General features: G+C 36.4%; 1 protein-coding gene across 2 annotated transcripts in view; it reads left to right on the top strand.

Annotated features, from left to right (window-relative positions):
- LOC111057732 (small conductance calcium-activated potassium channel protein) overlaps window positions 1-14,561 on the top strand; it is a 357,428-nt gene that overhangs the window by 284,924 nt on the left and 57,943 nt on the right. For both annotated transcript variants that reach the window (XM_039435643.1, XM_039435644.1), the window contains 2 exons: window positions 7,273-7,589; window positions 9,422-9,526. In XM_039435643.1, the coding sequence (XP_039291577.1) occupies window positions 7,273-7,589; window positions 9,422-9,526 (422 nt within the window). The remainder of the gene's footprint in view (window positions 1-7,272; window positions 7,590-9,421; window positions 9,527-14,561) is intronic.

Below are 14,561 nucleotides of genomic sequence, written 5' to 3' on the forward strand. Positions count from 1 at the left end.
CACAATTTTAACCTCCTCTGTATAATTCAATGTTGCAGAATTTAGTAATTACAACCGTTCTTAAGCGAGTTCTCCGACCCAAGGGGTCACTTGTTTAAATTTTTTCTCCTTATTGAATGAAAAAGACTAAGATATTGTCAAAAAACCACTGATTTATTGAAATTAGAAAGACCGGTTTCGGTTATTACACCATTGTCAAGCTCTGATAAACTCAATTTTTTCTTCTCTTTGAAGTTTTCCTACTTCCTACTCCCTTACTTCTCGTTCTTGATCTTCCAATTCCCCTTCAGCATATTTCCTCTCCATTCGTGATTGATTCCAAATACAGTGAGGCTAACAAGCAACTACAGTGAGCAATTCACAACATTTGTCCAAGAGATTGCAATTGGACGTTGCATAACTTATGTACGCCTGGATACATGGAGGAGCAAATACAGTTCCATTGAAACATGTGCATATAAGCATACATTGAAGCATGTAGATATCGAGGCAGTATATAGAGTTTAAGGATGTATATGAGATAATGTTCATACTGTACATAGCCTACATGTTTCTCTTGGAGCACTAATGAAAAAGTAGAGGCGTGCAGATTGGGGGAAAAAGAAAAAGAGGAGGAAGAAGGAGGAGGAGGGAAAGGAGCAGAAGATGAAGAAAAAGAGGAAACGGAGGGGAAAAGAAGAAGAAGAAGAAGAAGGAGAAGAGGAACGAGAAGAGGATGGAGAAGAGGAAGAAGAAGAAGGATGGAGGAGAAGAAGAAGAGGATGTTGAAGGAGAGAAAAGAAGAAGAAGAAGTGGAGGAAGAAGGAGGGAGGAGAAGAAGAAGAGGAAGTGGAAGGAGAGAAAAGAATAAGGAGAAGTGGAGGAAGAAGCAGGGAGAAGAAGAATAAGGAGAAGGAGAGAGAAGGAGAATGAGAAGAAGAAGGAGAAGAAGAAGAAGAGTAAGAAGAAGAAGAAGAAGAAGAGGAAGAAGAAGAAGAAGAAGAAGAGAGATAAGGAGGAGGGAGGAGAAACAGTGTGAAGCGGCAGGGAGAAGTGGAAAATCTTTGCCTGGAATTTTCATGCATAACATAGCAACAGAGACTTTCTTAGTGGAATGCACTTCAAACTGTTCGAATGGGAAGTCAAGATGTTACTTACAAGGAATGCTGACAATATGAAGAGACTCCTACTAAACAGCACTACGTTTAATTAACTTCTGTATTTTGTATTACAAGCATTTTCCCGGAACTGGCAAGAATCTTGAATTCCCTTGCAATCTAGAGCAGATTTTTCTAAAGAATCTCACTAGATAGAGATTCTCAACAAGGAAAAGTCACTTGAAAACATCATATGTTTCAAAACATCATAAACTGATACGGATTTAAATATAAATGTGTGGTTTTCGCCATTATTATTTCCTCTTGGAATTTTTTATCGAAATCATGTATTACATGACCACCTTCTCATTTAAAAGAATGAATTTGGATTCATATGAGGGACAAAGATGTTGAAGCGACAGAGTAGGATCCCCAATGAAACCTACAGTCAAATTATTCTTTCAAGAGAAATATTTAGCTTTTTTCATAATTTTTATCAACTCTGTATAATGAGAGGTTGCAGGTTTCAAAAATTACAATACAACAGTTCTTGATCGAGTTCTCCAACCCAGTGGGTCACTCGTTTATTTCCTCTTATCTCTGTCTTCCCCTTTTCGGTCTTTTCCCAGTCTCCTTTACCTGCTTAAAATTGTTAACAGTTCCTGAGCGAGTTCTCCAATCCAGGGGGTTACTAGTTAATTTGCTTATTAATTTGAGAGCCTCAGGGGAGCATTATGTCTCAGCAGGGAACAAATTATGTCCTGGAACGAGAAAACCACAACACCAAACAGTGGATATTCCCTCCTCACTACCTACAAGCACAGTTTCCAGTCTTTGATGGATATCAGGTTGGGTAATGCAGCCGGGTATTAGTACAGAGCCTATAATTAGAGGCAGAAAATTAGAGATTGAGTGGACAACGAGCCGCCTACCATGATAATGTTTCTAATCAGCATCACTAATAGATGGGTTTATATAGGGTAGGCAGAATATTGCATCCCTGAAACTCATACGGTGACGTGAAGCCAAACTATATAAAACAATCATGTTCCCAGATGCAAAATGCAAGCTTTCTGCTTTTCGATAATTATCTTCAAACTTGGAATAATATCAGTATATTGCCATTTGAGAGCAAAGACCCAACCCCCTAACCTTCCATTTACCTTTCAACCTGAAAGTTTCATTATCCTTTAGGTTATGTTTATACTTATACAGTTTGACTATACGTCAGCGTATGATTTTTTTGAAAGGGATATTTTGATCTCCTTTTTCAAAAAGCGTCCATTGATTCAAAATGGAGCTATACCTCTAGAACTAATTGACTGAGCGCAGTGAGGTAGGTCTAAGATTCGAGTCTCCTTTGAACGCCAATAATATTACCGTAAAAATCAGACTTTAGAATTACTCGTCATAAATCAGCTGTCTAGTAGACTATAATACTAGCCATTCAAAAACATCGAACATTTTGAAAATGTATCTTTCCATCACCGTTAGTAGACAATATTGTCTACTAACTTTGTCTTTCCATAAGCTGAGGCCATGATTCTAGTTTGGAGTTTGGAGTTATTGATAGAAAACATTTTTTTTTCAATCTGATGATTAGAATTGCAACAAATATTATTGAAAAGAAATTGATTTATATAATCATGAAAAGTGAGAGATGAAGTTTGTATGAAATCAGCATTATGGTAGTTTATTTTGTTAATTCCAACACACCGATTATTCGCAAACACGACAACACTGAATGCTCTCTGATGGGTTGATTGGATTGGCGTATCGACGGTAGCCAGACCTGATAACAGCGCTCACACTCATTCTGTGATGACACGTCACGGTACGATAGGACAGAAAGCGCTATGTTTTTTTTTTACTTTTTTCTAGATATTTTAAATTGATAAATTATTTATCAATTTTTGAGGAACATAACAACAGGTCAATGTAATATACTGGGCGCGAGGTCTACTTATCTTCTTATAAATATTTTCTTGCAGTATTTTTGGACAATAATGTTCATAAATAGCCGATCAGATAGACTAGTGGTCTGAAGCTTCACAAACTATAGTCTGCTAGCACCGACTAGGTCGTGGGTTCGAATCTCGCCGTCTGCGAATAATAATTTTTCATCACCCTCGCGCAAGCAGAAAGCTCATGTGGGCATCAGCCGCAAAAAAGAAAAATCTGACAATGAAAATTGATCACCTGACGCTAGTGTTCCCGCGCATCTCAAGTCTACAATTCAAAGATTCAAGCCAGCGCTGGTGACAGGGCAATAACGCTGGAGACACACATGAGGTCTGCTATCTCTTCATAGTGAATGATTTAATAGAATCAACAATAATTTACAATTGAATAATCACATTTTCTCGAATTTAAAGCTTATTTTCAATTTTGGGTGGAAATGTTACTGGACATCAATTGTAGAGGTTTTCATGCTCAATCTACTCCACTTGATTTTGTTGTTTAAATTGTATCTGAAGCCTGATAATTGGGAATCTAAAATTGAACTTTGCATTGATGGGGCGGGGCTCCCGAGATTTTTACAGATATGGGACTTGTGGCAGTTGATAGAGCTTATCGATGACTATTTTAGGTATGAATTTGATCAAAATCGATGGAGCCATTTCCAAGAAAATCCCGAAAAACCCTGTTTTTGACAACATTTTCGCCATTTTAGCCGCCATCTTGAATTGCATTTGATCGAAATTGTTCGTGTCTGATCCTTATAGTGAAAGGACCTTAAGTTCCAAATTTCAAGTCATTCAGTTAATTGGGATATGAGATATCGTGTACACAGACGCACATACACTAATACACATACACACACACACACACACACACACACACACACACACACACACACACACACCACACACACACACACACACACACACACACCACACACCACACACACACACACCCTATGGTAATAGGGCAAGGAAAGTAAAAATCTGGTGTGGCGCACTTACACAACTTTCCTTGCCGTTATGAAAATTGAACACCTGACGCTAGTGTACACGCGCATTTCAAGTCTACTATTCAAAGATCTGCCAGTATGTGACAAGACAATAACGTTGGAGACACACGAAGTCTGCTATCTCTTCATAGTGGATGATTTGATAGAATCAACTGTTGCCAACAGTTTGCATTATTGAATAAACACATTTTCTCGAATTTTGAGCTTATTTTCAATTTTTGGTGGAAACGTCACTGAACATTAATTGTAGATATTTTTATGCTCAATCTTTCCACTTGAAATTCTTTGTTCCAATTGTATCTGAAGCCTGATTATTGGGAATCCAAAATCACACTTTGCATTGATGGGGCGGAGCTCCTGAAATTTTTACAGATATGGGACTTATGGCAGTTAATAGAGCTTATTAATAACTATTTTATAAATAAATAGATTATCGATGACTATTTTAGGTATAAATTTGATCAAAATCGTTGGAGCCGTTTTCGAGAAAATCGAGAAAAACCCTGTTTTTGACAACATTTTCGCCATTTTAGCCGCCATCTTGAATTGGATTTGTTCGAAAATGTTCGTTTCGGATCCTCATAGGGAAAGGACCTTAAGTTCCAAATTTCAAGTCATTCTGTTTATTGGGAGATGAGATATCGTGTACGCAGACGCACATACACTCATACACACACACACACACACATACAGACCAATACCCAAAAACCACTTTTTTGGACTCAGGAGACCTTGAAACGTATAGATATTTACAATTTGGGGTACCTTAATTTTACTTTCCTTACCTATGGTAATAGGGCAAGGAAAGTAAAAATGACATAAGACTGATAACTTTATGATGGCCTTATAAAATCTGACTGTTGTCAACTCATGACTTTCGCCTCAACAGTAAACAAACCTCTGCCATATTGCCATATGTTTCTTCAATGAAAGATAATAGAGGTTAACTGGTCAAGATTGGGCCAGTTAGTTAACGTCAAGTTAGTCAAAAGTAGCTCTAACGGCGTGTGGTGAAATCCGTTTTTGTCAGTTAAGGGCTAACTGAAGTTTAAGCTCCCTCCAATGGCATGTTCAGTTCCTGGTGAAATCCGGCCTAAATATTGCACAAGAATAGATAGGGAAAAGTCTGCAGCGTACACACTTGCCCACATCTTCTGTACTAGTAGTTCTGTGAACAGTAGACCTCCCGCAGTTATAAATCACAGTCTCTTCAATCAGAGTAAATTTTGTCCTGTCCTGTCGTATCGGCGAGATATCAGTGTATAAACGACTAATGGCTGTTTGGGTTGTTGTATCGACAATGCTAATAATTTCATATAAAGAGCTATATTATGCTACTATCATCAATATCTTATCGAGTTGAATGCAGAGAAAAGTGGGGAGAAAATACTATGCTAAATTACTTCAAGTTATCAATTGCATGCCTCACTGCATGCGATTAATATTCGACACAACAGCTGTTTTCTCACTAAGTTACATTGAGATATTGAATAGCATGCGTCATTGCATGCAATTTATAATCCACTCGACAGCTGATTTATGATGAATGATTCTATAGACTGATTTTTACTCTAATATTGGCATATGAAGGAGGCTCTTTTTCCTTTTATATTATCCTTGCAATACAAAATTTCCAAAAACCTTGTTTATACGTCGACACGCAATTTAAAAAGGAACATACCTGTCAAATTTCATGAAAATCTATATTACCGTGTTTCGCCGTAAATGCGCAAGATATGAACATGAAGATGAATGCAAAACCGTCGACTTGAATCTTGGACATCACTTCGCTCGGTAAATAATGGAATCTGTTCATCTCATAATGGAAGGCCTAGCACAGCACTGACCTGGAGTGATTCGTGGTCTGGTGAATAGAAAGCTTGCATAGCAGCAAGGACATTCCGGGTTCAAACCCCATCATTACCAAATGTTTTTTAACCAGATCACTCCCGTGTTATCGGATTGGCACGTTGAACTGTCAGTCCCGGCTGAAGTAAGACAGTCGTAATCCCATTGACGGCTTGAATTATATATCCAGGTGAGGTGGGACCTTCCTGCAAGGGACTCCCCACTAACAAAAACCATATGAATTTACTTTTTACTTTCCTTGCCCTTTTTTCAGGAAAGCAATACTTCTCTTAACTATGGTATTACCTATGGTAATACATACGTAAGGAAAGAATTGCTTTCCGAAAAATTTCAAGGTACACCAATTTCTAAATTTCTATACGTTTCAAGGTCCCCTGAGTAGAAAAAAGTGGGTTTTGGGTATTGGTCTGCATAATATGTGTGTGTGTATGTCTGTGTACACGATATCTCATCTCCCAATCAACGGAATGACTTGAGATTTGGAACTCAAGGTCCTATACACAATAAGGATCCGTTACGAACAATTTCAATCAAATGCAATTCAAGATGGCGGCGAAAATGGCGAAAATGTTGTCAAGAACAGGGTTTTTCTCGATTTTCTCAAAAAAAGCTCAAACGATTTTTATCAAATTTATACCTAATATAGTCAGTCATTGATAAGCTCTATCAACTGCCACAAGTCCCATACCTGTAAAAATTTCAGGAGCTCCGAGGCGTCAATGCAAAGTTTGATTCAGTTTGATTCTAGATTTCCAATTATCAGGCTTCAGATACAATTTAAACAAAAAAAAATCATGTGGAGAAGATTGAGCTTAAAAATCTCTACAATTAATGTTCAGTATTATTTTTACCTAAAATTGAAAATAAGCTCGAAATTCGAGAAAATGGTATTATTCAATTGCAATCAAAACATTGAATAATAATTGTTATTATTCTGTTGGCAACTGTTGATTCTATAAACAATTCACTATGAAGATATAACTGACCTCGTGTGTCTCCAGCGTTATTGTACTGTCACCAGCTGGCTCAGATCTTTGAATATTAGACTTGAGATGTGCGGGAACACTAGCGTCAGGTGATCAATTTTCATAACGGCAAGGAAAGTTGTGTGAGTGCGCCACACCCGATTTTTAACTCTGGCCAACATCTCTACAATGTCTTTTCAATGTAATTCTCAATTCTGAATTGTGTTTCAGCTGTGTAGACTTTTGTATTGTTGATTGTATACTTGTGACAATGACCAATGTTTATTGTAAATCAAATGGTAATAAATATATTATTATTATTATTATTATTATTTATTTCAACCGATTCTTGGTCTATCTGTAAACAGTTTTGCTTGTGTTGTTGCAGCTATTCATGATCGACAACTGCGCAGACGATTGGCGCATCGCAATGACGTGGCAGCGCATTTCGCAGATCAGCATGGAGTTGGCGATTTGTGCGGTGCATCCGATCCCCGGCCAATACTACTTCCTGTGGACGACCAAGCTGGCCAACAAGGGCGGCGACATAGGGTCCAGATGGGTGCCCTACGATGTCGCCCTCTCACTCCCCATGTTCCTCAGACTGTACCTCATATGCAGGGTCATGTTGTTGCATAGTAAGCTATTCACTGATGCATCGTCCAGGAGTATAGGGGCACTCAATCGCATCAACTTCAATACACGGTTAGTTTCAACTAATTTCAACAATCATTTCTCTTCTTCCCCTTCTTCTTCATCCTCCCTTCTTCTTCTCCTTCTTCTTCTTCTTCTTCTTCTCTTCTTCTTCTTCTTCTTCTTCTTCTTCTTCTTCTTCTTCTTCTTCTTCTTCTTCTTCTTCTTCTACTACTACTATCTGTATTCTAATTTTCCTCCTCCTCTTTCTTCTCATGATCCTTTCCACCTCCTCCCACCCTTCTCCTGCTTTCCAATCTGCCCCTTCGTGCTTTCTTCCTTACATCTCAGTCCGCCCCTCCTTCTCCTTATCCAATTTCCATCCCTCTTTTTCATTATGTACTATCTGTATCATTTCATACTTTCAGCTATCTTACTCCTCAGTGGAAAAAAAAATAACGGGGTTCCAATGTTGGATCCGACAGACGTCCGTCTGACTGTGCATGTTATATCTGCTAACGTCTGCATGCAGAGTTTTGATTCTCTCTCCGTCTGTCTGCAAACGTATTTCTGCTGTTGCGTGATTTAAGATTCCAGACGATTTCCGGATCTTAAAATTGAAGAGAATGTGAATTTGAAATTAGGTCAACACTAAATGGTATATCCTGGAGTTCTAAATGAAGAATAAATTGTGATAGATAAAAGATATCACGAAAATAGTCCGATAGGAATTGGAACAGATGAGTATAACGTTGTAAAATAGAGTTTAATAGAGTTGAAGAGTTGATCAACGTTGTTCACAGCTGATTACAAATGAGAATCTATCTATATCTATATAAATAAAATTCGAGCCTCAAATTTTGACATTTGTTAACATTTTTATGTATGCACCGAATTTGATGATTTTTTTAGTTGTGTTCGTTATGTTCAGGACTAGGTTTATGGCCTAACAAATGTATAATCCAACTGCAGGACTCTTCTGTACGGTCCTTCAAAGTTTACATGCAATCCTTATGGGAGAAGATTTGTGAGCTGGCCACACACAGAAATAAAAATCAGCTGTTATAATCATTGCGTCATCCAACAGTCGTCGGTAGATAGTAAACAAGAGTGTGTGCTGCTCCATAACCGCCCATGTATTTAATTCTAAACGCCCCGAATAAAAACAAAATGACTGTTCTGTGTGTACCTCATTCAGCAGTGCGGCCTCAGGTTAAAGACTTACATGCTCTAAAGAGATTGCTCTGTTTCGAATAATTGTGCTGTATTCCATGTTTAGAATTAATTGATTTTTAGAAAGTTATGAAATAAATATATAACTAAGCACAAAGGAAGTCCATATTGGGATATAAATGTAAATACTGATTGTTGGATAATTTTCATAGAAATGTAGTGATGCATCAGATTAGGCTAAAAGGCTATGCACACCTGAGGAGGCGCGGCTTGGTGATACAAAGTGTTGATCTGATGGAGATTGCCTTACCGTTCATACTGATGTATATCACACCGTTCCACGCCATGCCCGATTCAAACCAATAAGCAAGAAGCACCTGGATGCAAAATTCTGCATCGCGCCTCCTCAGGTGTGCATCCAGCTAAAGTTTGTCATGAGATGCATTAACTATTTGGCGATACGAAGTTCGCCGGGCCAGTTAGTTTCTATTATATTGTGACGAATTATTGACATCGTCTATTGGTGCGAGGAGGTTCAAAAAATACTCAGTCATCCCAATTTCCATTGGACTATTCTCGTGCGGTTGACTATAGCTCCTAGTCACTGGATTCTAGTTTTTACTCAATCGACACATTAATGTTATCCCAAATCTGAAACTCCAATTTTTTTTCATTCAGGTAGGAATATAATGATAATGATAACTAACTGTTGATCTTCAATTCTGTTACAGTTTTGTATTGAAGACTCTGATGACGATCTGCCCCGGTACAGTCCTTTTAGTGTTTATGGTATCCTTATGGATTATAGCCTCATGGACGTTAAGGCAGTGCGAAAGGTAGGTCACAACTCTGAATATTTATTGATATCGGATTAGAATTTCATATTGGAAAGTCTCAACAAAATATCTCTCCTATTCAAATTGACATTCAAATTACGATAAAATTGGAAATGAATCATTACATTCATAGCTCAAACCAAATCTCATCAACTGTATCCATGAATGGATCGAGTTTCAAGCTGAACAAGTCAGGAAATTCAGTCTCTTCTGTATCATCAATAATGAGAATATACTGATAAAGGGAACTCATAAAAGTTTCAATATAAATCCGATTACCCTTTTAAATTATTTCGTCGCAACATGTTTCGGCTGCTAATGTCATTTTCAAGTCAATTATTTTTATTTGACATTTGAGTTGAAAATGGCATCAACAGCTAAAACATGTTGTGACGAAATGATTCAAAAGGGTACTCGGATTTATATTTTTTATTATATGCAGAAGTAGCCTTAAAGAAGGAAAGACAAATTTTCAAAGTCTGAATAATAAGTGTTGAGTTTGGCATTATGTTCAGGGATTTCACTGTTTTAATTTTCATCCCTACTTAGAGTATCCAAAGTCTTACTGCATCCAATGAGAAAGTTTCCATCAAGAGTTTTAAATCATTTTCTCCTCATCTATGGAGATTTCCATGTATTGATTCTATAATTTTCATATTGATATCAGGAAATATGTTCTAACTATGTGAAAGTTACAAACTCATCCAGTGAGAGTCTCCCATTGTTAGATCAATTTTTCAAACTCATAAAAATTTTTCTCTATCATTAATAATTTTGTTAATCTTGTTAATCATGATTTGGGATTTGGTTTGAGTAACTGAATTATTCTTCTCGAGAAGTGTTGATTTATCATTATCTTGTTAGATCAAGTTTTCAAACTCATTTTAGAGAATTTTTCTATCATTAATGATCTTGTTAAACTTGTTAATCATGATTTAGGATTTGGTTTGAGTAATCAAACTCATTTTAGAGAATTTTTCTATCATTAATGATCTTGTTAAACTTGTTAATCATGATTTAGGATTTGGTTTGAGTAATTGAATTATTCTTCTCGAAAAGTGTTGATTGATCACAGTAAAATCTTATTCCATATTAAATATTCAAATCCTGTGAAAATATTATGTAGCAATCCAAATTCTATAGGAAATGTTTCATAATCAGTTGACAAATTATGAAAGAGTATCAACTTATTCTATTTCTTGATTCCAAGGAAACATATTGAATCTAATATTGATCATCAAGGCCTGGTTTCTAGAAAACTCTTTAAATTTAAAACATCTCCAATACCTGGCTTCCAGAACACATATTGAATCAAATGAACCATCACAACATGGTTCGAAGAATTTGATAAGTGTTCTAGAAACCGCGCCCAAATCCATGAATATAATATTGAGTCTAAGTTAAGGTTGTAGGTCTGAGCTATAGGTTTGAGTGTCCATCAAATTTAATGAGTATCCTAGAAACCGAGTCTCAGACTCAACCTATTCTATTCATAAAGTTCATAACCATTTTTTCTCAAGCATTTATGTGACATTTTATTGTCCTTCTATGATCAACTATGCATATCATTCCATGTTCAATTGAAATTTCCTATTTGTATGTGTATTTCCCACTTTATCATTTTTTCTCATTCATCCTTCATTCACACTGCATCCTTTTCTCCCTCTATTCCTCTTGAATTTATTCAGTACTTTATCATATTTTTTTCTTATTCATTCCAAATTCATTTTCTTCTGCACAAACTCGCTTCAACACTTCATGTATTTTTTCATGCTTCTTGCTACTTAATAATTATTTATAATACGGTATTTATATCTTAAACCTCTCATCAACAAACCATATTTACAAGTTTCTGTATAACTTACAGCATCAGTAAACATACAAGTATTCCTATTTCATATCAATGGATTCGTCTAGATATATAAATCACTGCTCATTTGAAGCGTACCAATTTGACCAGTCACTTTTTAAATGGATTAAAATTCCCAACTGACAATCTAAAACAATAGTATGTTTCGAACAACAATCATTTTCAACAACAAACACTATTTGGGATTGTTGACATATTGTTGATAACTACAATGTGCGAGAAATAAAGAATCTTGAATACTCTCCTCTTGAGAAATTTATATCCTTTGAATTTTTAAATTCAACCATGCTGCCAAAACTACTATTTACTAAACTAATACTAAAACTACTACTAAAATAATATTTCAGCCAAAGTTGTTAGTTTGTACTTGTTCATCTACTTCCTAATATTATCCATATTCTATGAAATTTCTAATATTGTTTACTACATACGTAGAAAGAAATCTTATTATTTTTCAATGTTGAATCCTTTGATGAGAACATTCTACTTCTATGAATTTTGAATCTTCATGTATATTGGTAGTCAGTAGGACTCTTTGGAAGCTTAGTTCTTTTAATCGATAAGCTGTTAGCTCTATGAAATCATTGTCGATCTTATTAAAATTATTCATTCGAAGATTTATTCAGTAGAAAACAGTGCAGACTGTTTTTAGACTGTAGACTTCAACAAAAGTAGGAAACAGATAAAGTATTTGAAGATTTATGTATGAATATTTATGATTTCTCTCCAAAGATTGATTAATATTCATCTCTCTTTGGATATTCATTTGTAATATTCGACGGTTTATCTGGAAGTCTAGGTCAGATGGACGTCGTCTTTCAAATTCAACCACCGCACAATGACGTCATTCGCGTCGGTAATCAGTCTTCTCGCATCGCTTCCGTTAGATGTCGTCATTGAGGGAGGCTGAAGAAGAAACAAGTTTAACAGTATCTTCTCTCTATGGTTAAACCTACAGGCACGCCACTGCAAAAGGCATGACGCCGAAGGGATCGGGACAGTTTCCAATCCATGGTTTGAAATCGTTGCCGTCACCATCATGCGATTCGCAGACGAAAGGCTTAAATGTGATTTTCGTGCAACCAGTCTGAATTTTTCCAATTCAATCCAATGAAATATGGAATGTGGAACATAAATATTGACAACTATTCGATTCTGTTTAAACCATTTGTTTACTAAAACTATTTGAAATACTAGCTACACTATCAATGAATACTAGTTACCTGAAAGGTTAAACAATGAACAGGAGTGGGTGGAGCACTAAGATTGGTCATAAGTTGTCGGTCAATAGAGGCACTCCGAGCTTCACTGTCATTGGCTGACAAGACAAGACACGCCCAGGTAGTCCAAATATGGTCATGGGAACCGTTAGACAACAACCGATGTTCAAAAACTCAAAAAATAACAGAACCAAATGGATAATATATTTTCAAAGAATATACTATTTGTAAACCAGAAGACAATAAAATACAAGAACTACAGATATAAATGAAAATGAATGGATGAAATATTGTTTTTCATTTAGATAACTGTTATCATTTAGATAGCAAAGAGATCCCGGGCTCAAATCCTCTCATTACCAAAAGTTTTTTAACCAGATCACTCCCGTGTTATCGAATGAGCACGTAAAATTGTCGGTCCCGACTGAACACTACGACTTATGACAGTCGTAAGGCCCATTGACGGCTTAAATTATATATTCAGGCGGTGGGACCTTTCCACAAGGAACTTCCCATCAACAAAAGCCATACGAATTTACTTTACTGACAGAATTTTTTGAAAGAGAATTTATAATATTGTAGAGCTTATTCATAATTGGAAAAACAGTTTCATTTTTGTCACGTCCACATTTATTACTGAAGTAGTACTGGATAAATAATTCTTAACTTTTTAATTTATAATTAAAATGCAATATCGCGAGTAATTTTCCAGGTTACACAGTTTCGTCCAGCTGAAGATGTGTTGGTTTCAACACGAAAGTGCAGTCCTGTACCAAAGTATAATGAATGTGGATGTGACAAAAATGAAACTGTGTTTTTCAATTTTCATGACTGTCGCTTATTGAAGTTTACTCCGTTCATAATGATTTATCAAGATTGGAGAGTAATAATTTATGATTTATCAAAAATCATTCATGATAATCATAAATCTCATTACTTATGACTTGAAAGGTTTGTTAAATCAATTTCCAATTGGAGTATAAATCAATGAGAACTCCTTACACGATTTCGCAAGACAGCGACAAGCCTTTCGCACACTACTGCGAATCACATGACAGCAACGGTGATTGCGAAAATGTCATCTGTTTAACTGCAGTGAGCTTATTGACCGAGCGAAGAGAGGTCTAAGATTCAAGTCGACGGTGGCATTTCTTTTAATGTTTAAATGTTTATATGTTTTTATGTTGCGCATTTACGGCGAAACACTGTAATAGATTTTCATGAAATTTGACAGGTATGTTCATTTTTAAATTATTGCGCGTCGACGTAAATACAAGGTTTTTGGAAATTTTGCATTTCAATGATAATATAAAAGGAAAAAGGAGTCTCCTTCATACGCCAATATTAAGCTGGCCACTGACGAGCGTTCCAAACGGCGTGGCGCGGCGCGATGTCACTCCAGCTGGAACGATCCAAATCCGTAAATATTTTGTGGGTCAATTCACGAGCACTCCATTCCATCACTCCAGTAGTTGATGGTTTGTGATCAAGTATGGACGAGGAACTTCTCCTGATTTCAACAGCTGTGTGTTTGTACGTAAAAAGAAAAAAACCCAAACGGAAATGGGTGAAACGTTTATTTTCGAATAGGCGGAATCACACGCATCTGAATTTATTTCAAGATCTTAGTGTCGAACCTTCGGACTGGAAGAATTATTTGCGTATGGATGAAGATACCTACAACCATTTACTTCGTTTGGTAACACCGATGATTACAAAGAAAGATACAGTCATGAGACAAGTGCATTACTCCCCATGAGAGGTTGGCTGCAACTCTACGTTTCTTGGCCACCGGGATGAACTATGAAGAGCTGAAGTTCATCACAGCGATATCATCGCAGAGATTGGGAGTAATTATTCCTGAAACCTGATAATAACAACTAACCTTATTAATTTCCTTCCGAAATGAGCCTCTCATCGAGTTGAGCTTCTTAGTAACTACATC

The sequence above is a fragment of the Nilaparvata lugens genome, chromosome 9, assembly GCF_014356525.2.
Source record: "Nilaparvata lugens isolate BPH chromosome 9, ASM1435652v1, whole genome shotgun sequence".
Classification (NCBI taxonomy): domain Eukaryota; kingdom Metazoa; phylum Arthropoda; class Insecta; order Hemiptera; family Delphacidae; genus Nilaparvata; species Nilaparvata lugens.